Source organism: Pseudophryne corroboree, chromosome 6 (assembly GCF_028390025.1).
Source record: "Pseudophryne corroboree isolate aPseCor3 chromosome 6, aPseCor3.hap2, whole genome shotgun sequence".
In the NCBI taxonomy this organism is placed as follows: domain Eukaryota; kingdom Metazoa; phylum Chordata; class Amphibia; order Anura; family Myobatrachidae; genus Pseudophryne; species Pseudophryne corroboree.
In genome coordinates this window covers 327,490,167-327,515,406 of record NC_086449.1, presented here as the reverse complement: position 1 = coordinate 327,515,406, position 25,240 = coordinate 327,490,167, and the positions used below count along the sequence as shown (strand labels likewise).

At 45.6% G+C, this 25,240-nt stretch overlaps 1 protein-coding gene across 7 annotated transcripts in view; it reads left to right on the top strand.

The window, feature by feature from the left end:
* Positions 1 to 25,240, top strand: part of CSNK1G1 (casein kinase 1 gamma 1) — a 214,087-nt gene that overhangs the window by 81,555 nt on the left and 107,292 nt on the right. For all 7 annotated transcript variants that reach the window (XM_063926348.1, XM_063926349.1, XM_063926350.1 and 4 more), the window contains 2 exons: positions 9,859 to 10,266; positions 23,457 to 23,497. In XM_063926348.1, coding sequence (XP_063782418.1) covers positions 10,086 to 10,266; positions 23,457 to 23,497 — 222 coding nt within the window. In that variant the 5' untranslated portion in view covers positions 9,859 to 10,085. The remainder of the gene's footprint in view (positions 1 to 9,858; positions 10,267 to 23,456; positions 23,498 to 25,240) is intronic.

The following is a 25,240-nucleotide window of genomic DNA, read 5'->3' as shown; positions in this document are numbered from 1 at the left end:
TAACAGCTATTCTCAGGGATCCTGCAGATAGCGTGCACATTCTGGTACACTACTCAGACCGGCGATTGTGTCGGCATGGGTTTATAGCGCTGTGGCAGCGTGGACAGGTACCTTATCAGCAGAGATTGAGACCCTAGTATGTATATAGATATATATATGTATATATACAAAATATGACAAAAATGACAGCACTCTGTCAAAAATGATAAGCTCAGGTGCAGGGTCCTGGTAATTGATACAGACACACTTCTTTCAAAATAGAAAAAAGAATTAGACCAGCACTCACGTTTAGTAGGTGAAAGAAAAGGGGTTTTATTCCTGACAAACCATCTGGATATACCCACTGCTACAGTCCGCCCAACAGCTGTTTCAACGCTTCATGGTTTTCATCAGGGGCAATTGTCACTCTGCCCGGAGTCCTTTTAAGTAGCAGAGAGAGCGCCGAGGGTTTTAAAATATAGAGATATATATTAAAGATGCTGTCTTAAGAGATATGTATATATAAAACATGCCCAAAGATACATGAGTATACTGGGTCCTAGAGTCAAAGCTATGTCGATTTCTGCTTGACGTGTCCTGTAGAATATGCAATGGACAGATGATGCCGACTTAAGAGGCATATGGAAGGCTGAGGATTGTGTGGAGAAGGGTTCTCGGACCTGGTCTCCACAGCTATAGCTGGTAATTCTGATATTTTGTCTTATATTCCTGCACAGCCTAGGAAAGCACGACATTATCAAATGCAGCCTTTAGAACAAAGAAACAAGAAAGTCCGAGGTGCGTCCTTTCTTGCCAGAGGCGGGGGCACAGGAAAGAAGCTGCACAACACAGCTAGGTCCCAGGAACAGAAGTCCTCCCCGGCCTCTACAAAAATCCACCGCATGTCGCTGGGGCTCCACAGGCGGAGCTAGGCCCGGTGGGGGCACGCCTGCGTAAGTTCAGCCACAAGTGGATTCACTCCCTGTTAGATCCCTGGGCAATAGATATTGTGTCTCAGGGATGCAAGCTGGACTTTGAGAAGATGCCCCCTCACCGACGGTCCTGCCGGCTTCCCCCCACGAGAGGGAAACAGTGTTAACTGCAATTCACAGATTGTATCTTCAGCAGGTGGTGGTCAAGGTTCCCCTCCTTCAACAAGGAAAGGGTTATTATTCGACCATGTTGTGGTACCGAAACCGGACGGTTCGGTCAGACCCATATTGAATTTAAAATCCCTGAACATATACCTGAAAAGGTTCAAGTTCAAGATGGAATCGTTGAGAGCGGTCATTGCAAGCCTGGAAGAGGGGGATTTTATGGTGTCTCTGGACATAAAGGATGCTTACCTGCATGTCCCCATTTATCCACCTCATCAGGAGTACCTCAGATTTGTGGTACAGGACTGTCATTACAAATTCCAGACGTTGCCGTTTGGTATGTCCACGGCACCGACAATATTTACCAAGGTAATGGCGAAAATGATGGTGCTCCTGCGAAAGCAAGGAGTCACAATTATCCCATACTTGGACGATCTCCTCATAAAGGCGAAGTCCAGAGAGCAGTTGCTGATCAGCCTAGCACACTCTCGGGAGGTGTTACAACAGCACAGGACAAGACTGCCCTTCCTGGGCATGATTCTGGACACAGACCAGAAAAAGGTGTTTCTCCCGGAGGAGAAGGCCCAGGAGCTCGTGACTCTGGTCAGAGACCTCTTAAAACCAAAACAGGTGTCGGTGCATCAATGCACGCGAGTCCTGGAAAAGATGGTGGCGTCATACGAAGCCATTCCCTTCGGCAGGTTCCTTGCGAGGACATTTCAGTGGGATCTGTTGGACAAGTGGTCCGGATCGCATCTTCAGATGCATCGGCTGATCACCCTATCCCCCAGGGCCAGGGTGTCTCTTCTGTGGTGGCTGCAGAGTGCTCACCTTCTCAAGGGCCGCAGGTTCGGCATACAGGACTGGGTCCTGGTGACCACGGATGCAAGCCTCCGAGGGTGGGGGGCAGTCACTCAGGGAAGAAACTTCCAAGGGCTGTGGACAAGTCAGGAGGCTTGTCTGCACATCAATATCCTGGAACTAAGGGCCATATACAACACCCTGAGTCAAGCGGAGCCTCTGCTTCGCAACCAACCGGTGCTGATTCAATCAGACAACATCACCGCAGTGGCTCATGTAAACCGCCAGGGTGGCATAAGAAGCAGGGTGGCGATGGCAGAAGCCACCTGGATTCTTCGTTGGGCGGAGAATCACGTGCAAGCACTGTCAGCAGTGTTCATTCCGGGAGTGGACAACTGGGAAGCAGACTTCCTCAGCGGGCACGGCCTCCACCTGGGAGAGTGGGGACTTCATCAAGAAGTCTTCATGCAGATTGCAAGTCGGTGGGAACTGCCACAGGTGGACATGATGGCATCCCGCCTCAACAAAAAGCTGCAGAGATATTGCGTCAGGTCAAGAGATCCTCAGGCGATAGTTGTGGACGCACTGGTGACACCGTGGGTGTTCCCGTTGGTCTATGTATTTCCTCCTCTTCCTCTCATACCCAAGGTGCTGAGAATCATAAGGAAAAGAGGAGTGAGAACAATACTCATTGTTCCGGATTGGCCAAGAAGGACTTGGTATCCAGATCTGCAAGAAATGCTCACAGAGGACCCGTGGCCTCTGCCTCTTAAGACGGGACTTGTGCAACAGGGGCCCTGTCTGTTCCAAGACTTACCGCTGCTGCGTTTGACGGCATGGCGTTTGAACGCCGGATCCTAGCAGAAAAAGGCATTCCGATGAGGTCATTCCTACGCTGATAGAGGCTAGGAAGGATGTGACGGCTCAACATTATCACCGTATATGGCGAAAATATGTTGCTTGGTGTGAGGCCAGGAATGCCCCTACGGAGGAATTCCAGCTGGGCCGTTTCCTTCACTTCCTACAGTCGGGAGTGACTTTGGGCCTGAAATTGGGTTCCATTAAGGTCCAGATTTCGGTCCTATCCATTTTCTTTCAAAAAGAACTGGCTTCTCTTCCTGAAGTTCAGACGTTGTAAAGGGAGTGCTGCGTATTCAGCCCCCTTTTGTGCCTCCAGTGGCACCTTGGGATCTTAACGTGGTGTTGAGTTTCCTGAAGTGTGTCAGAATTAGCGGCTTTGTCACATGAAAGCCCCTATCTGGTTTTCCATATGGACAGGGCAGAATTGCTGACCCGTCCACAATTTCTGCCAAAAGTGGTGTCATCTTTTCATATGAACCAACCTATTGTGGTGCCTGTGGCTACTCGTGACTTGGAGGATTCCGAGTTGCTGGATGTGGTCAGGGCTTTGAAGGTTTATGTAGCCAGAACGGCTAGAGTCAGGAAAACTGAGTCGCTGTTTATCCTGTATGCATCCAACAAGCTGGGTGCTCCTGCTTCAAAGCAAACTATTGCTCGCTGGATCTGTAACACGATTCAGCAGGCTCATTCTGCGGCTGGATTGCCGCTTCCAAAATCAGTAAAAGCCCACTCCACAAGGAAGGTGGGCTCTTCTTGGGTGGCTCCCCGAGGGGTCTCGGCATTACAGCTTTGCCGAGCAGCTACTTGGTCAGGTTCAAAACACTTTTGCAAAGTTTTACAAGTTTGATACCCTGGCTGAGGAGGACCTTGTGTTTGCTCATTCGGTGCTGCAGAGTCATCCGCACTCTCCCGCCCGTTTGGGAGCTTTGGTATAATCCCCATGGTCCTTACGGAGTCCCCAGCATCCACTAGGACGTTAGAGAAAATAAGATTTTACTTACCGGTAAATCTATTTCTCATAGTCCGTAGTGGATGCTGGGCGCCCGTCCCAAGTGTGGACTTCTTCTGCAAGACTTGTTTATAGTTATTGCTTAAATAAGGGTTATGTTGTGGTTGCATCAGGGTTGATCTGATGCTCCGTTGTTGTTCATACTGTTAACTGGGTTAGTTTATCACAAGTTATACGGTGTGATTGGTGTGGCTGGTATGAGTCTTGCCCTGGATTCCAAAATCCTTTCCTTGTACTGTCAGCTCTTCCGGGCACAGTTTCTCTAACTGAGGTCTGGAGGAGGGACATAGAGGGAGGAGCCAGAGCACACCAGAATCTAAATTCTTTCTTAAAGTGCCCATGTCTCCTGCGGAGCCCGTCTATTCCCCATGGTCCTTACGGAGTCCCCAGCATCCACTACGTACTACGAGAAATAGATTTACCGGTAAGTAAAATCTTATTTTCTCTGCATGTTATATCTGCGCCCCCCCTCCTGCAGTGCACATTTTTGCTGCTGTGATCAGATCTGAATTAGACCCTGTGTGTACAGTTCACTTTATGGAGAAGTATTGAGTTAATTTTAACATATGAGTTGAAGTTGCATTATATTGCAGATTGTGTGCTAAGTAATTTAGGTCAGCAGAGATCCCTCAGCACACATCGCTGTACACCACTATACACACAGCGATGTGTGCTGAGGGATCTGTGCTAACCAGTGTTTTCTTTATGCATGCTAGGCAATCTGACTAAATTTATACTGCATGCATGAATGATCTTCAGGCCCGCGCATCGCTATCCCTATGGGGCATACACATGGAGTGATTTGTGCTTAATTTCTAAGCGATCTAGTCAGATCCGCTGGAAGGATCGCTCCCTGGCTCTCCCCTGCAGTCCTGCACTACAGAAAGGGTAAAAAAGAGAGGGGGGGCACAAATTTAGGCGCAGTATAATATATATATGCAGCTATAAGGGAAAACACTCTTTATAGGTGATATCCCTGTGGTATATAGCGCTCTGGTGTGTGCTGGCATACTCTCCCTCTGTCTCCCCAAAGGGCTTTGTGGGGTCCTGTCCTCTGTCAGAGCATTCCCTGTGTGTGTGCTGTGTGTCGGTACCACTGTGTCGACATGTATGATGAGGAAAATGATGTGGAGGCAGAGCAAATGCCTGTAAATGTGTTGTCACCCCCTGAGGGGTCGACACCTGTGTGGATGGACTTATGGAAGGAATTACGTGACAGTGTCAGCTCCTTACATAAAAGGTTTGACGACATAGGACAGCCGGCTACTCAGCTTGTGACTGTTCCAGCGTCTCAAATGTCATCAGGGGCTTTAAAACGCCCGCTACCTCAGATGGCAGACACAGATGTCGACACGGATACCGACTCCAGTGTCGACGACGATGAGACTAGTGTACCCTCCAATAGGTCCACCCGTTACATGATTGAGGCAATGAAAAATGTATTACACATTTCTGATAGTACCCCAGGTACCACAAAAAAGGGTATTATGTTCGGTGAGACAAAACTACCAGTAGTTTTTCCTGCATCTGAGAAATTAAATGAGGTGTGTGAGGAAGCCTGGACTTCCCCCGATAAGAAATTGATAATTTCTAAACGGTTATTGGCAGCGTACCCTTTCCCGCCAGAGGATAGGTCACGTTGGGAAACGTCCCCTAGGGTAGATAAAGCGCTTACACGTTTATCAAAACAGGTGGCACTACCGTCTCCGGATACGGCCGCCCTAAAGGATCCTGCTGATAGAAAGCAGGAGGCTACCCTAAAAGCTATATATACACACACGGGCATTATATTGCGACCAGCGATTGCATCAGCATGGATGTGCAGTGCTGCTGCTGCGTGGTCAGATTCCCTGTCGGATAATATTGATACCCTGGATAGGGACACTATTTTGCTGACAGTAGAGCATATAAAGGACGCTGTCTTATACATGCGTGATGCACAGAGGGATATTTGCCGGCTGGTATCAAAAATAAGCGCAATGTCCATTGCCGCCAGAAGGGGGTTATGGACTCGGCAGTGGTCAGGTGATGCCGATTCAAAAAGGCACATGGAAGTTTTGCCTTATAAGGGGGTGGAACTGTTTGGGGATGGTCTTTCAGACCTCGTTTCCACAGCTACGGCTGGGAAATCGACATTTTTGCCACAGGCTACCCCACAGCAAAAGAAGGCACCGTATTATCAAGTACAGTCCTTTCGGCCCCATAAACACAAGAGGGCTCGAGGCGCATCCTTTCTGCCGAGAGGCAAAGGTAGAGGGAAAAAGCTGCAGCATACAGCCAGTTCCCAAGAGCAAAAGTCCTCCCCCGCGTCCGGAAAGTCCACAGCATGACGCTGGGGCTTCACAGGCGGATCCGGGTACGGTGGGGGCCCGTCTCAGAAATTTCAGCACACAGTGGGCTCTCTCACAGGTGGATCCCTGGGCCCTTCAAGTAGTATCTCAGGGGTACAGGCTGGAATTCGAGACGTCCCCCCCCCCCCCCCCCCCCCCGCCGTTTTCTAAAATCTGCCTTACCAGCAACTCCCTCTGCCAGGAAGGCAGTGTTGGTGGCTATCCAAAAACTGTATTCACAGCAAGTGATTGTCAAGGTACCCCTCCATCAGCAAGGGAAGGGTTACTATTCCACAATGTTTGTGGTACCGAAACCGGACGGTTCGGTGAGACCCATCTTAAATCTAAAATCCTTGAACACTTATATCAAAAGGTTCAAGTTCAAGATGGAATCGCTCAGGGCGGTTATTGCGAGCCTGGACGAGGGGGATTACATGGTCTCCCTGGACATCAAGGATGCGTACCTGCATGTCCCCATTTACCCTCCTCACCAGGAGTACCTCAGATTTGTGGTACATGACTGCCATTATCAGTTCCAGACGCTGCCGTTTGGGTTATCCACGGCACTGAGGGTCTTTACCAAGGTAATGGCCGAAATGATGATACTCCTTCGCAAGAAGGGAGTTTTAATTATCCCGTACTTGGACGATCTCCTGATAAAGGCGAGGTCCAGGGAACAGTTGGTAGTGGGGGTAGCACTTTCTCGGGAAGTGCTACAACAGCACGGCTGGATTCTCAATATTCCAAAGTCACAGCTGGTCCCGACGACGCGTCTTCTGTTCCTGGGAATGATTCTGGACACAGACCAGAAAAAAGTGTTTCTTGCAGTGGAAAAGGCCGAGGAGTTGTCATCTCTAGTCGGAGACCTCCTAAAACCGGGACAGGTGTCGGTACATCAATGCACACGAGTCCTGGGAAAAATGGTAGCTTCGTACGAAGCAATTCCATTCGGAAGGTTCCACGCAAGGACTTTCCAGTGGGACCTGTTGGACAAATGGTCCGGGTCCCATCTCCAGATGCAACAGCGGATAACCCTGTCGGCAAGGACCAGGGTGTCGCTGCTGTGGTGGCTGCAGAGGGCTCATCTACTAGAGGGCCGCAGATTCGGAATACAGGACTGGGTCCTGGTGACCACGGATGCCAGCCTTCGGGGCTGGGGCGCAGTCACACAGGGAAGAAATTTCCAAGGACTGTGGTCAAATCAGGAGATTTTGCTTCACATAAATATTCTAGAGCTAAGGGCCATTTACAATGCCCTAAGCCAAGCAAGGCCCCTGCTTCAGAGCCAGCCGGTACTGATCCAATCAGACAACATCATGGCGGTCGCCCATGTAAACAGACAGGGCGGCACAAGAAGCAGGAGGGCAATGGCAGAAGCCACAAGGATTCTCCGATGGGCGGAAAATCATGTGTTAGCACTGACAGCAGTGTTCATTCCGGGAGTGGACAACTGGGAAGCAGACTTCCTCAGCAGGCACGACCTCCACCCGGGAGAATGGGGACTTCATCCAGAAGTCTTCCAAATGCTGGTAAACCGGTGGGAAAGACCACAGGTGGACATGATGGCGTCCCGCCTCAACAAAAAGCTAAAAAGATATTGCGCCAGGTCAAGGGACCCTCAGGCGATCGCTGTGGACGCTCTAGTAACACCGTGGGTGTACCAGTCGGTTTATGTGTTTCCTCCTCTGCCTCTCATTCCCAAGGTACTGAGAATAATACGAAGGCGAGGAGTGAAAACTATACTCGTGGTTCCGGATTGGCCAAGAAGAGCTTGGTACCCGGAACTTCAAGAGATGCTTTCAGAGGACCCTTGGCCTCTGCCGCTCAGACAGGACCTGCTGCAGCAGGGGCCCTGACTGTTCCAAGACTTACCGCGGCTACGTTTGACGGCATGGCGGTTGAACACCGGATCCTGAAGGAAAAGGGCATTCCGGAGGAAGTCATCCCTACCCTGATCAAAGCCAGGAAGGATGTCACCGCAAAACATTATCACCGCATTTGGCGGAAATATGTTGCTTGGTGTGAGGCCAGGAAGGCCCCAACGGAGGAATTTCAACTGGGTCGATTCCTGCATTTCCTGCAAGCAGGGGTGACGTTGGGCCTCAAATTGGCGTCCATGAAGGTCCAGATTTCGGCCCTGTCGATTTTCTTCCAGAAAGAACTGGCTTCACTGCCTGAAGTTCAGACTTTTGTCAAAGGAGTTCTACGTATTCAGCCTCCTTTTGTGCCCCGAGTGGCACCTTGGGATCTCAATGTGGTTTTGGAGTTCCTGAAATCACATTGGTTTGAACCACTTAAGACTGTGGATTTGAAATATCTCACGTGGAAAGTGGTCATGCTGTTGGCTCTGGCTTCGGCCAGGCGTGTGTCAGAATTGGCGGCTTTGTCCTATAAAAGCCCTTATCTGATTTTCCATATGGATAGGGCAGAGTTGAGGACTCGTCCTCAGTTTCTTCCGAAGGTGGTATCAGCGTTTCACTTGAACCAGCCTATTGTGGTGCCTGCGGCTACTAGGAACTTGGAGGATTCCAAGTTACTGGACGTAGTCAGGGCCCTGAAAATTTATGTTTCCAGGACGGCTGGAGTCAGGAAAACTGACTCGCTGTTTATCCTGTATGCACCCAACAAACTGGGTGCTCCTGCTTCTAAGCAGACTATTGCGCGCTGGATTTGTAGCACTATTCAGCTTGCGCATTCTGCGGTGGGACTACCGCAGCCTAAATCTGTAAAAGCCCATTCCACATGGAAGGTGGGCTCATCTTGGGCGGCTGCCCGAGGGGTCTCTGCTTTACAACTTTGCCGAGCTGCTACTTGGTCAGGGGCAAACACGTTTGCAAAATTCTACAAATTTGATACCCTGGCTGAGGAGGACCTGGAGTTCTCTCATTCGGTGTTGCAGAGTCATCCGCACTCTCCCGCCCGTTTGAGAGCTTTGGTATAATCCCCATGGTCCTTACGGAGTCCCCAGCATCCACTAGGACGTCAGAGAAAATAAGAATTTACTCACCGGTAATTCTATTTCTCGTAGTCCGTAGTGGATGCTGGGCGCCCATCCCAAGTGCGGATTGTCTGCAATACTTGTAAATAGTTATTGTTACACAAATCGGGTTGTTATTGCGAGCCATCTGTTCAGAGGCTCCGTTGTTATCATACTGTTAACCGGGGTTCCTATCACGAGTTATACGGTGTGATTGGTGTGGCTGGTATGAGTCTTACCCGGGATTCAAAATCCTTCCTTATTGTGTCAGCTCTTCCGGGCACAGTGTCCTAACTGAGGCTTGGAGGAGGGTCATAGGGGGAGGAGCCAGTGCACACCAGATAGACCTAAATCTTTCTTTAGATGTGCCCAGTCTCCTGCGGAGCCGTCTATTCCCCATGGTCCTTACGGAGTCCCCAGCATCCACTACGGACTACGAGAAATAGAATTACCGGTGAGTAAATTCTTATTATTTGAAGCATAGGTTCAAAAATGCAGAAACAATACTCCTTTGTTATTATCTGGACAATAGCAAGGATTGAATACATTTAGCATGCGACCATAACGTACTAATGCACTTATGCTAATCAAAAAATGAACAATGTTTTGTTAGAGTACAGTCAAACAACAAAAGAGCCAATATTTTTTTTCTGTTTTTTTATATATATATATATATATATATATATATATATATATATATATATATATATATATATATATATATATATATATATATATATAGTTCTCTTTAATATTATTACTGTTCTCTAATACTTAAGTCTTTTTTTTCTGTTTCTTCTTCAGGAACCTTTATAGAGGGTACAATGGGAAGACGTCGTCATCATGAAGTTGTGGAGTAGCTTTGAGATGGTACACTGGCAGCACTGCCTGGTGATGTAATCTGTTCTTTTGGCCCCTGAGGATACCTGGCTGGATCATTTTTAAGCCCCTATTGTTTTTGTGGCTGCTTGGATTGGGAGTCCCCTAGCATCTGCTGGGATTCCAAGGCCTAGCTCTTATGGTATAGGAACATGGACCATAGTAACAGGGAGAAGGATGACAGGCCACGAGCAGCTAAAGCTTTGCCAGTGCGGACTGGCCATAGTTCCCGGCCATCCAGCTCGACCACCTCCTCAGGGGTCCTTATGGTGGGCCCCAACTTCAGGGTGGGAAAGAAGATTGGCTGTGGGAACTTTGGAGAACTACGATTAGGTGAGACCATGTTAATCCTGTTTTGGTGTATGATATAGTGTTCATTCTAGCACCCTGCACCTGGCACAACTCGTGCAATTCCTCTTTCCTGCCTGGGGTGTCGTTTTCTGCTCTGGTACTTTTATCACACTCTAGTGTGTATCTCATAGCAGTCCAAGAGCAGAGAGCAACACCCCAGGCATGAAAGATGAACTGCTTGGGTTGTGACAGATGCATAGTGCTAGAATTAACACAAGTACGAGTAATATTGTAGTGTGTGTGGTGAAGGAATAGTTCTGTAAGCTCTTGTCTGACTGGATGGCATGTAGGGACATAAACTTGCCATTCTATTTTTGAGTCTTATTTAGTACCTGTTATCTTATTTTTTCAATACTTGCTATAGGAGTTATTGTAAGGGGCGCCCAATTTCATATCGGAATGGGCATGATTAAAATTTGTATTAATCTGAGTGATTCATCGATGTATTGTACAAGTTAAAAAGCTTTGCATGTCAAATGGTTGGAAAGCTAATTGCCTTGCTAGTGTTTCCTCATATACACCAGGAGTCCAGAGACAAAAGGCTAATGGCCCTGGAATTCTCTGTGAAACCATGATCAAAGTGTCGGGGCAGGGTCTGTTGGTTATACAATCCAGAGAAGACACCATCAAGGTGTGAAACTTTCTTCTTGGAACTGCTAAGAGTTTGTTTACGCAGTCCTAGTTCCTCAATTTTAAACAAGCAATTAAAGAAAAGGGAATACACCCCTGCTAGATTGGATCAGAAACCCCAAAGTGTGAGCTGAGATTCAGTCAAATCTGATTTTCGAAGGGTTAACAATGAATCCCAAGAGGGTGGGGCTGCGTGTGAATTGCAGTAGGATTAAATATGGGAAACTCGCTTTGCAAACTGTTCATTATCTTTGAGGTGGGTCAAGGAAGCAACTTGGTCCAATAATGACACCAGAAACCCAAAGTGGCCTCACTTATACAGTGTTCTGTACTGCAGGTGACAGGTGTTATGTTTTCTCCCTATTTTTATTTCTTGAAATTGCAATTACTTGTATTAATCTTTAAACTATTATCATCTTGTAACCTTTTTTGTAACTAGAATCTTTGAAGAGTTTCTTGAAATTAAATTCTATTATTTTTTTGTTCTGGTTTCTGTGTTTTCAACCCAAGGCCCGAGCGGCCCATGTTACTGATATATTTTTTAAGTATTAATAATTGTGTGTGGGGGTAAGAGTAGAAGCTCACCCAGGGTGTGATCCCTCAAAGTTTGCTTAGCCTGTTTGGCGCAGGGAAAGGTACTTCTGCTGGTGGCAGTGACCGTGTTGATTTACCACAAGCGCTGAGGTAACCAGAAAAGTGTCACGGGCGGTGATTCTCAGATTGGCGTATCTGGAGGATCTGTGCGCCGGGAATCATGACAGTTTTATAGTGGGCAGTACTCCAACAACCTGCAGGCTGTCAGACCCTTTGAATGTTAAGCATTTGCATTGTCTTTCATCCTTGCATCTCCTGTACTTCCATGTTTAGGCAACTTTAACGTGGGGAGGTGTAAGGTCAGCCCTTAAAAACATGAGTTACTTGTTGGATTAAATTGGGGTAATTGTTTTGCTTTGTAAAACAGTTAGTTTATCCTTAACTGTATTTATTTTGTCCATCAAATGAAATAGCAACTATTTAATTTTGTTTCATCATATTTTTTTTTTTTTTCTCAAGAACAATAATGTTCAGGGTACAAAAGAAAATGAAAAAAATTATCAAGGGGAAGGGAGGAGATAAAGCATGATTCATAAAAATATAGTCTTCATTTAAAATCAGCCAAAGTAATTTCTGGCTGACTTGCATACACAAGTTTCTATACAATGTATAGGGTACAAAATAACTCAGAGTTGAAGCTTTATTGAAAGCGATCAGTGGGACTGTTAATAAGGGAATATGGTGAAAGGGAAAGACCTTGGGAGCCCACTAAAAATCTACCTCACAGTGGGGCAGATGTATTAACCTGGAGAAGGCATAAGGAAGTGATAAACCAGTGATAAGTGCAAGGTGATACACGCACCAGCCAATCAGCTCCAATATGTAAATTAACAGTTAGGAGCTGATTGGCTGGTGCGTGTATCACCTTGCACTCATCACTGGTTTATCACTTCCTTATGCCTTCTCCAGGTTAATACATCTGCCCCAGTATTTGCTTGCAAGATTAGACTATAACAGGATAAGTGGGTGTTCATATATCTGATCTGGTTTTAGTGAATTTATGACCTAAGCAGAGTGCTTTTACAGTAGTGTTGCATTTAGTTCTTAAGTTTGTTAACCCCCACTTGAAAGCTTGTTCCAGGAGTGAATTATTTTTCACTATAATGGTTATAAGAATCAAAGTAGTCTTAATAGAAGCCAGACTGCGTATATACTTGGCTTGTAGCCATTATTGGTCAATCTGGTGTTTAACAATGCTTTTGTATTAGTAGTGATCAGTTGAGGGCTTAAGCTAGGTACACACTATACAATTATTGAGCCGATTTGTCAATAATTTGGTTGTCGGCCAGATTTATTGTATAATGTGTACGAAGGATTGTTTTGGCGATAATTCTGGAAAATTTTGGCCACACACGAGTGATCAATTTTGTGATCTCTGACCAAAAAAAAATCTACAGTATGTACCTAGCTTAACCCATGTCTACTCTTGATGAGAAACGCCTGCATTAGAGTCATAATTACTTGGTTTCAGTTTCTGCATCCCACATAGCTCTGTACAAATTGTAAAGGTAGACATTAGGTACGTATACCTATAGTGCACTTAAGTGTGGTGATTTTCAAATGTTGGCTTTGAATGGGGGCTTACTAGAATTGGGTCTACACCGTTATACCTTTTTATAATAGGATGGACTTTTGGCTTTTCTAATACAGGTTGAGTATCCCATATCCAAATATCCGAAATACGGAATATTCCGAAATACGGACTTTTTTGAGCGAGAGTGAGATAGTGAAACTTTTGTTTTCTGATGGCTCAATGTACACAAACTTTGTTTAATACACACAGTTATTAAAAATATTGTATTAAATGACCTTCAGACTGTGTATATAAGGTGTATATGAAACATAAATGAATTGTGTGAATGTCGACACACTTTATTTAATGCACAAAGTTATAAAAAATATTGGCTAAAATGACCTTCAGGCTGTGTGTATACGGTGTATATGTAACATAAATGCATTCTGTGCTTAGACTTAGGTCCCATTGCCATGATATCTCATTATGGTATGCAATTATTCCAAAATACGGAAAAATCCGATATCCAAAATACCTCTGGTCCCAAGCATTTTGGATAAGGGATACTCAACCTGTAATATAAAGGTAAAAATAATCTGAAAAGCTGAGTGTTCAGTAACCTCTTAAGGAACTTTAGCTTCATGAAATACTTATAGTTTTGTGTGGGTCCGTTCAACAGGACCCTTGCTATTCCACTCTAACATGTTGCTTCCATCCGGTTTCCAACTGGGCAGATGAGCACCAAATATGACCAGAGGTCCTGGCTATATGTGATGACAGGAGCCTGCTATATATAACTGAATTGTGGGTGTTCAAGGGTTATATAGTCTTGGGAATGCCCCTTTTTATTGGAGGAGGTGAGTAACAGGTCTTTGGACAAAAGTGGTTGTGGTATCTGAGAAGAAGTTAATCATGTATTGTGGAGCAGAATTATGGATGGAGCTATATATTATTTTGTCCTTGTACCAGTTGCCATGGCTACTTAGCCCGATGACTGGATCCTGTTCCCCAGCATCCTGAGAGCTGTATGAGTGCGACGACTGCACTCCAATAACCAATCAAACAAGTTCCTGGCGGTAACTGCTCTAATGATAAATGCTTTGAGAGCTTTGTTTGCCAGGATAACAAACAAATGCACAAACTAATCATGGACTTGAGATAGTCATAAATGGCTGCTTGTTTTCTTTTTTTGTTTGCAAGCTGAACATGTCCAGTATCTATTCTTAAGGCTAGTTTATTTGCCTGAAATATGCACACTTTTGTACTTCATACTGTACATAACTAAGGATCAGAGCTGTGAGACTACTTGCTACATTGGAGATGAGTAGCGATTTTCCATAACCTAATAATATGGTCTTTGAAGTAAACTAAATGTCCGTAGTATTTGAGTGCCGTCCTACAGTTTTCTCCTTTTTACTATCCTAGCCGAAGGAAAACAAAAAAAGGAAATTATCATGCAGCCACTTTTGTTACATTGGTAGTGCGACCTATCACATGGAATAAAAAAACAGGAATCTCTTGGTATTTTATAAGCCCTGAACGACTGTTGGCATGAACTGTGAATTCTTCCAATGGTTTATCAAACACCTTAAACCATCACAGTCCTTCGTTTCCTGATGGATTTTCCCACGTGCCAGAAAAAGTTTACTATAGAGCAGGGATGGGGAACCTTCGGCCCTCCAGTTGTTGTTGAACTACACATACCAGCATGCCTTGCTACAGTTTTTCTATTTGGCCATGCTAAAACTGCTGCAGGGCATGCTGGGATGTGTAGGTCAACAACAGCTGGAGGGCCGATGGTTCCCCATCCCTGATATAGAGGATGTTATAAATATTTCTCTTACGTCCTAGAGGATGCTGGGGACTCCGTAAGGACCATGGGGTATAGACGGGCTCCACAGGAGACATGGGCACTCTAAAGACCTTAGATGGGTGTGCACTGGCTCCTCCCTCTATGCCCCTCCTCCAGACCTCAGTTAGATCCTGTGCCCAGAGGAGACTGGGTGCACTGCAGGGGAGCTCTACTGAGTTTCTCTGAAAAAATACTTTTTGTTAGGTTTTTTATTTTCAGGGAGCACTGCTGGCAACAGGCTCCCTGCATCGTGGGACTGAGGGGAGAGAAGCAGATCTACTTAACTGATAGGGTCTGCTTCTTAGGCTACGGGACACCATTAGCTCCAGAGGGTCGGAACGCAGGTCTCACCATCGCCGTTCGTCCCAGAGCCGCGCCGCCGTCCTCCTCACAGAGCCGGAAGATAGAAGCCGGGTGAGTATGAGAAGATAGAAGACTTCAAAGGCGGCAGAAGACTTTTGATCTTCTATGAGGTAACGCTGCGCTCCATTGCTCCCAACACACGCACACACTGGCGGCACTGTATGGGTGCAGGGCGCAGGGGGGCCCTGGGCAGCAATTATTAACCCTCTGGGGACACTGGCATAGATATATACTGCGGAGGCAGTATATTGCAAAAACCGCTGCCAGTATAAAGATTTGAGCGGGATCGAAGCCTGTCGGTAAGGGGGCGGAGCTTGATTCCTCAGCACTAATCAGCGCCATTTTCTCCACAGCACGCTGCAAAGAAGCTGGCTCCCCGGACTCTCCCCTGCTGAACACAAGTACAGAGGGCAAAAAAAGAGGGGGGGCACATTTAATTGGCGCAGTGAGTATATTTATAAAAGCGCCGTACTGACTGGGATTTATTCCAGTGTCCGGTGGCGCTGGGTGTGTGCTGGCATACTCTCTGTCTCTCCAAAGGGCCTTATTGGGGGACTGTCTATATCAGGCCTGGCCAACCTGCGGCTCTCCAGCTGTTGTGAAACTACATATCCCAGCATGCCCTGCTACAGTTTTAACATTCCCTAATAGCAAAATTGTGGCAGGGTATGCTGGGATGTGTAGTTTCACAACAGCTGGAGAGCCACAGGTTCGCCAGGCCTGGTCTATATATATATATATATATATATCTATCTATCTATCTATCTCTATCCCTGAGTGTGTGGGGGTGTCAGTATGTCTGAAACGGAAGGCTCATCTAAGGAGGAGGGGGAGCAGATGATTGTGGTGTGTCTGTCGGTGACGCCGACACCTGATTGGCTGGATATGTGGAATGTTTTAAATGCAAATGTGTCGTTATTACATAAGAGAATGGACAAAGCAGAGTCCAGAGAAAAGACAGGGAGTCAATCCATGGCTTTGGCTGTATCACAGGGCCCTCCAGGGTCTCAGAAACATTCCCTGTCCCAAGTAGCAGACACTGATACCGACACGGATTCTGACTACAGTGTCGACTACGATGATGCAAGGTTACACCCAAGGGTGGCCAAAAGTATTGATTATATGGTTATTGCAATAAAAGATGTTTTGCATATCACAGATGACCCCTCTGTCCCTGACACGAGGGTATGCATGTTTAAGGAAAAGAAACCTGAGGTAACCTTTCCCCCATCTCATGAGCTGAACGCGTTATTTGAAAAGGCTTGGGAAACTCCAGACAAGAAACTGCAGATTCCCAAGAGAATTCTTATGGCGTATCCTTTCCCTGCACAGGACAGGTTACGGTGGGAATCCTCGCCCAGGGTGGACAAGGCTTTAACGCGCTTGTCCAAAAAGGTGGCGTTACTGTCTCCAGACACGGCAGCCCTCAAGGATCCTGCTGATCGCAGACCGGAGACTACCTTAAAATCAATTTATGCACATACGGGTGCCTTGCTCAGACCGGCAATAGCGTCGGCTTGGGTTTGTAGCGCTGTAGCAGCTTGGGCAGATACCTTGTCATCTGACATTGATACCCTAGATAGGGATAGCATTTTATTGACCTTGGGTCACATTAAAGACGCAGTCTTATATATGAGAGACGCTTCGAGAGACGTTGGGCTGTTAGGTTCAAGAGCCAACGCCATGGCGATTTCTGCTAGGCGAGCCATGTGGACCCGCCAGTGGACAGGTGATTCCGACTCAAAGAGACATATGGAAGTTTTGCCTTACAAGGGTGAGGTTTTATTTGGGGAAGGTCTCGCGGACCTGGTTTCCACAGCTACCGCGGGTAAAACTACTTTTTTACCTTATGTTCCCCCACAGCAAATGAAAACACCACAATATCAGATGCAGTCCTTTCGGTCACAAAAGTCCAGAAGAGGTCAGGGCTCTTCCTTCCTCGCCAGAGGTAAGGGTAGAGGGAAAAGAATGCCTGCTACGGCTAGTTCCCAGGAGCAGAAGTCCTCCCCGGCTTCTACTAAATCCACCGCATGACGCTGGGGCTCCTCTGAGGGGAGTCCTCCCCGGTGGGGGCATGTCTTCGACTCTTTAGCCACGTCTGGGTTCAGTCAGACGTGGATCCTTGGGCGATGGAAATTGTATCCCAAGGCTACAAGCTGGAATTCGAAGACGTGCCTCCTCGACGATTTTTCAAATCTGCTTTACCAGCTTCTTCCCCAGAAAGGGAGATAGTTTTAGCTGCAATTCAAAAACTGTGTCAACAACAAGTGATTGTCAAGGTTCCCTAGTGCAACAGGGGAAGGGGTACTATTCAACCCTGTTTGTGGTCCCGAAACCGGATGGCTCGGTCAGACCCATTCTAAATCTAAAATCCCTAAACCTTTACTTGAAAAAGTTCAAATTCAAGATGGAATCGCTCCGGGCAGTTATTTCCAGCCTGGAAGGGGGGGATTTTATGGTGTCACTAGACATAAAGGATGCATACCTTCATGTCCCCATATATCCCCCTCATCAGGTATACCTGAGATTCGCTGTACAGGACTGTCATTACCAGTTTCAGACGTTGCAGTTTGGGCTTTCCACGGCCCCGAGGATTTTCACCAAGGTAATGGCGGAAATGATGGTGCTCCTGCGCAGGCAGGGAGTCACAATTATCCCGTACTTGGACGATCTCCTGATAAAAGCGAGATCGAGAGATCAATTGCAGAAAAGCGTGTCGCTCTCCCTGAGAGTACTGCAGCAGCATGGCTGGATTCTAAATCTAGCAAAGTCACAGTTGATTCCAACGACTTGGCTATCTTTCTTAGGCATGATTCTGGACACGGAATAAAAGAGGGTATTTCTCCCGATGGAAAAAACCCAGGAACTCCAGAACATGGTCAGAGCCCTGTTAAAACCAAAAAATTCAGTCCATCAATGCACTCGAGTACTGGGAAAAATGGTGGCGACCTACGAGGCCATCCCCTTCGGCAGGTTCCATGCGAGGACGTTTCAGTGGGACCTTCTGGACAAGTGGTCAGGGTCCCATCTACAAATACATCAGAAAATAAGCCTGTCCCCCAGGGCCAGGGTGTCTCTCCTGTGGTGGCTGCAGAGTGCTCACCTTCTCGAAGGTCGCAGGTTCGGCATTCAAGACTGGGTTCTGGTGACCACGGACGCGAGCCTCTGATGATGGGGAGCAGTCACACAAGGAAGAAATTTTCATGGGATATGGTCAAGCCAGGAGGCTTGTCTACACATCAACGTACTGGAATTGAGGGCCATATACAACGGCCTACGACAAGCGGAGAATCTTCTTCGCGACCTACCGGTTCTGATTCAATCAGACAACGGGACAAGGAGCAGAGTGGCAATGGCGGAAGCCACCAGGATTCTTCTCTGGGCGGAAAATCACGCAAGCGCTCTGTCAGCAGTCTTCAACTGGGAAGCAGACTTCCTCAGCAGACACGATCTCCATCCAGGAGAGTGGCGACTTCATCAAGAAGTTTTTGCAGAGATAACAAGTTAGTGGGGACTTCCACAAATAGACATGATGGCGTCACGCCTCAACAAGAAGCTTCGGAGGTATTGTGCCAGGTCAAGGGACCCTCAGGCAGTAGCGGTGGACACCCTGGTGACACCATGGGTGTTTCAGTCGTTCTATGTGTTCCCTCCTCTTCCGCTCATCTCAAAAATACTGAGAATCATAAGACGAAAAAGAGTGCAGACAATACTCATTGTTCCGGATTGGCCTCGAAGGGCCTGGTATTCAGATCTTCAGGAAATGCTCACAGAACATCCGTGGCCTCTTCCTCTCAGGGAAGACCTATTGCAGCAGGGGCCCTGCGTGTTCCAAGACTTACCGCGGTTACGTTTGACGGCATGGCGGTTGAACACCAAATCCTAGTGGGGAAAGGTATTCCGGAGGAAGTCATCCCTACTCTGATTAAGGCTAGGAAGGAGGTGACGGCGAAACATTATCACCGCATCTGGAGGAAGTATGTATCTTGGTGTGAAGCCAAGAATGCTCCTACTGAAGATTTCCATCTGGGCCGTTTTCTCCACTTTCTACAGACAGGAGTGGATATGGGCCTAAAGTTAGGCTCCATTAAGGTACAGATTTCGGCCCTATCAATTTTCTTTCAGAAGGAATTGGCTTCTCTCCCAGAAGTCCAGACTTTTGTAAAGGGAGTGCTGCCCATCCAGCCTCCTTTTGTGCCCCCAGTGGCACCATGGGACCTTAACGTGGTGTTACAGTTCCTAAAATCTCACTGGTTTGAGCCTCTTCAAACGGTAGATTTAAAATTTCTCATTTGGAAGGTGGTCATGTTGTTGGCCTTGGCATCTGCAAGGCGGGTGTCTGAATCGGCGGCTTGGTCTCACAAGAGCCCCTGTCTGATTTTCCATGTGGATAGAGCAGAATTAAGGACTCGTCCTCAATTTTTGCCTAAGGTGGTTTCATCTTTTCATATGAACCAACCTATCGTGGTGCCTGTGGCTACGGGTGACTTGGAGGATTCCAAGTGCCTTGATGTAGTCAGGGCCTTAAATATTTATGTAGCCAGGACGGCTTGGGTTAGGAAAACAGAGGCACTGTTTGTCCTGTATGCAGCCAACAAGCTTGGCGCTCCTGCTTCTAAGCAGGCTATTGCTCGCTGGATCTGTAACACGATTCAGCAGGCTCATTCTACGGCTGGATTGCCGTTACCAAATTCGGTAAAGGCCCATTCCATTAGGAAGGTGGGCTCTTCTCGGGCGGCTGCCCGAGGCGTCTCGGCAGTACAGCTTTGCCGAGCGGCGACTTGGTCGGGTTCAAACACTTTTGCTAATTTCTACAAGTTTGATACCTTGGCTGAGGAGGACCTCATGTTTGCTCAATCGGTGCTGCAGAGTCATCCGCACTCTACCGCCCGGTCTGGAGCTTTGGTATAATCCCCATGGTCCTTACGGAGTCCCCTGCACCCTCTAGGATGTAAGAGAAAATAAAATTTTAAACCTACCGGTAAATCTTTTTCTCCTAGTCCGTAGAGGATGCTGGGTGCCCGTCCCAGTGCGGACTAAATTCTGCAAGACTTGTATATAGTTATTGCTTACATAAGGGTTATGTTACAGTTTTGATCAGTCTCGGTCTGATGCTGTTTTGTTTCATACTGTTAACTGGTTCGTATGTTCCAAGTTGTACGGTGTGGATGGTGTGGACTGGTATGTATCTTGCCCGTAGATTAACAAAAATCCTTTCCTCGTACTGTCCGTCTCCTCTGGGCACAGTTCTCTAACTGAGGTCTGGAGGAGGGGCATAGAGGGAGGAGCCAGTGCACACCCATCTAAAGTCTTTAGAGTGCCCATGTCTCCTGCGGAGCCCGTCTAGGTCCTTACGGAGTCCCCAGCATCCTCTACGGACTAGGAGAAAAAGATTTACCGGTAGGTTTAAAATCTTATTATTTAGTTAAAATTCTAAATGCTGACAACTGCAGTACTGAGTGTTTGTCCACGTTTAGCTAAAGGCAGTTTATTGGAATAACTAGTCATGTTTTTGTTGGCAGGTGTCTCCACAGCTTGCTTCATGTAAGGGGTATTTGACAGATGCTTATTGCTGAGACATAAGAGGGTACTACTAAAGGTTGATGTTTGGTCCATTTTGTATTTAAGGGTCTAAATCACACATTTACGATCACATTTTTGACAGATGATTTTTTACTTTTTTTTTTTAAACTATTAGTAAATGTGTGATTGAGACTCTGAAGCACAAAATTGATTAAAAATTGTCCCAACATCGACCCAAATCAACTTTTAGTAAATTTACCCCCAGGTGTACAGTATGCCACCCTCAAATCTTTCAATCTAAGGGACATGAGCAAAATTATATTCTGATATATTCTCACTGCTTGTCATTGAGCGTGATATAGCAAATATTAATGTATGCTATTATAACCTTGGTATATGTGTATATTTTGTACTTTAAGATACAATTTGGAGACTTGTTGATGTTGCATAAAGCACTTACATTTGTGTTCTTTACGCCTCCAGATTCTAACTTTTTAATAATCTTCATGCGGTTTTAGTAATATGTAGGATGTGTGAAATAAATTGTTGCACAATTTTTTATGATGGCATGTTTTGCAGTGGTGCAATAAAGGTCAGAACTATAGACTAGGGGACAGATGTATTAAGCCTGGTGAAGTGATAAAGTCAAAGGTGATGACGCACAGCTCCTAACTGTCAAGATACAGGCTGGGTTTAAAAAATGATAGGAGCTGATTGGCTGGTTCGTTATTACCTTCCTCTTTATCACTTCTCCAGGCTTAATGCATTTGCCCCATAGAGACCAAATTTCTGTTACATTGGCTATTCTAAATAGAATACAGCGATGATGCCTAATAGTAAACTATATTATTCAATACTCCACCACATACCAGGTATAGTGTGCGTACCGAATATATAAACAATTTTGATCATCGCACAATCCTTCAAGTTCATTTATGGAGATATCCATAGTTAAAGGATGCTATAATTGCATATTGCGCTGTCAAATGCTCCTTCTGTATTTTATTTATATTCAGACTGTTATGCTTGCTGATTTCAGGTAAGGCTGCTATATTGATGCTGTAAACGTAAAGAATTGTATGTGTCTCAATGTTTGTCAGCTTTTACCTCTTATTTGTTGCATTTCTAATGAAGGTTTTAATTTTGTAAATGATCCACAGTGCACATGACACTATTGGGCTTACTGTTGTGTTACTATTATATTGACGCTTGAAATTGGTCTCAAATAAAAAACATTATACTCATTGGGGGAATTCAATTTTTTTGGGCGTCTCCAAATCCTGTCTAAACGGGACTGTTTAGACGCCCAACATCTGCAAATTGAAGTGTTTCCCGTAGAGGGAAAAACTAAAAACCTATGAAAACCATGTACATTTAAATTTGGTAACATGAACAAGCAAAAAGAAACAAAAGGGAAACAAAGAAGCCCCTAATAAATAATGTGGTCAATTGAAATTAAGGTAATATGCCGCTGTAACAGCGTAGAACCGCCAACAATGGCACACCAAATCGCCCTGAAATTCCAGATTTTTGTTAACAAACCGGTGTGTACAAAAAAAAACAACACAATTTCATGGCTGCAGTAAGTGTGGCATATGCACACATTTATTCAAACACCGCCAGGTAGCCCTCAAATGAATTGACCCCATGATCTAAGCACACATATTTAGACCTTTATAAAGTAGTACCAGTATTTTGGGACTAAAGCTGGGTACACACTACAATGATTAGTGAACTGGACATCACTCCAACTAAGCGGCCGATTCCGGTAAGCATACACACTCACCGATCAGCCCCTCAAAATGTTAGTCTAGACATCATACCTAGTCTGGCATCTGAATTTGCCCGCCAAGCTGTGACATCAGTGTCAGCAGTCCGTGCAGCAAGACATGCCGATATAGCTGTATAGATCGGCATCAGTACATCAGGATTGGCTGTGCTATGTGGCTGACATGATGTCTGTGAATGACGTTGTTCACAGACATATCGGGTGTACACACCCGCTGATCCACTACCTATATATAATCGGCTCGATAGAATGGTAGATATATCGACCAATGTGTACCCAGCCTAAGTACTGTAATATACAAACATAAAACAGCATAGTCCTGCAGAAATTCCCAAAATTATTTATACAGGATAATTGTGCATCCAGATGCATTTGCAAACAATGGGGCTGAATCAATTTTTCTGCCGTTTGGGTGCTCTGCGGCCACGGAGGACAATTTTTTATTTTCTCGCAGCCTCCAGAGGTGCGAGAAAGAATGTGTCCAAACCCGGCACTTTTGGACACCCAAAGCAGGAGTTTAGACAGGTTTAGCCATTTTACGCGGCTAAACCCTGTCTGTTTGGGCGCGACATGCGCAATGTGCATGGGTGCCCAAACAACAAATGAATAGTGACAATTGTTTTACATGCTAAGCAGGCTGACAAACTAGTTTATTTCAATTATTTTGCTTGAAGTCTAGGGTGTTTGAGACCTTTCAGTTTACACTATAATGTAACGTGCTCATTTCTTCTGATTCTTTTTAAAAACCTAAAATGGCTGTGGTGATTAAAAAGCATCAATTTCCGGAACCAAGAGACCAAATAGAATACTCATCAGTTTCTTTTAAGGATGTTGGAAAATTGCCATCAAAGTTGTGTAGAATTTGTAACCTGAATTTTTATTCCCCCCCCCCACCCCATCTTTTCTAGGCAAGAATCTTTACACAAATGAATATGTGGCAATTAAACTGGTGAGTATGCACCAGTCATATGAGATTTGTGTTTGTACTCTTCTCGCAGGATTACATTTCTGTCTATAGCTTCCTTCCTTCCTTTTCTTGTCTTTCTTGTGTGAAAAATAGGGCTGGCTTCCTGGGTCAAGATGTCAATGTTCATAGGTTATTTGAAAGTAGTGATGTAAATGATTGACGCAAATGCTAATTATGTTTTATTACGTACTTTGACAAACCTATTTGTCTGAAAATGGCATGACTGCTGATATCTGTGGGCAGTCTGGCCATAAAAGGCATTATTTAATCATTTTGGGGAGTTTAGTTAGAAGGACGCTGCAAGCATCATTTACTTCTAGATAAATGGCTGACCGTTTGCATCTATGTAGCTGTGAAGGTGAATAAATGCTAATTTTTACAGTTAGACATATATGCATTTAGAAAGTGCAATTTATACCTTAGCATATTGTAAAATATGTGCCCATATTTAGAGTTTGGTGTGGGTTCCCTAGCTCAGCCCAAACCATCACCTCAGCTGAAGGAGCTTCTCGGTTACATTCCTTGCGCCCTTTTAGCTGCATTTGCTCATAACTTATAATGAGGCCCTGAATATTAGTATTGAATGAAGTATGCTGCTAAGTAAATGATCCCATGTCCCCAACCCCCTGTGACCTTCCAGTAATAAATATGAATATGGTGTATCTGGCAGGCTAATACAAACTGGTATGACAGATCTCATAGCCCAGCTCTTCTGCCAGCCTGCATGGAAACCTTTGATTGATCAGCAGTTTTTTTTCCATGCAGAGGTTCCACATCTTTGATACACTGATGTATGCGGTTCCACTACAACTGCAGTTCCTGAAAAGGATGTAGTAGGGTATGCCGGCGGCCGGGCTCCCGGTGACCAGCATACCATGGTGACTGCATGGAACGTGGTTCTTTTAGCCCCATCTAATCACCTCTGTGTGAGTTAGGAGCATGCAACAGAATATTGTGTAGTGCCTCTGATCTCATGCTGGACAGGTATTATTAGTGAGGAAAAGTCATTTGGGGAAGATTGTGCGGGAGAATGTGAGACTTAAGTTTTCACTGGGGAAATGCTTTAAACTCTGTTAAGGTATCAGACTGTTTGTGTGTGTTTACAAAGTTCTAGCGAAGCGGTGGGCATATAGTATGTAAAATTTTGGAAGAGCTATCAAGATAAAGGAAACCCCACGACTGTCTGACAGAGCCCAATTTTACTGCTAACAGCCATCATGAGATCTTATCTTTCTGCCTTGTATACCAGACTTTGGGCTTCCTCCCTTTCCTTTTCCCGGTAGAAAAGATGGAAAACTAATTTATAGTCCTACAGAGCAAGAGGTTCTTGAAGATTAATACTTCATAATACCAGTACAGTGTTTTTTGGTTTGGTTTGTCTTGGGGGATTTTTTATTAATTTAGGTACACACAATGTTTTAGAGTTGATATTTCCATTTTCAGCAATCTTACTAATCATTTCTTCTGTTAAGGCATGAATGGAAGGTTTATAGTGAAGGATATGGAATGAGCATTCTCACGTGGCTTGTATGCAATAGGTTGGGCAGTGAGGGTTGTTGGGTCCATCAGTGGCAATGGCAGATGTGACAACTAGCACTTTCAAGAGAAGTATGATTTCAATTTCAAGATAATTGAAGTGTGGTTACCCCCACTATTGTATAGTAGTGATCATCCAGTCACACTGCCACGGTCTGTGATTGGTGCTTGTTTTGGGCATAGGTCCAA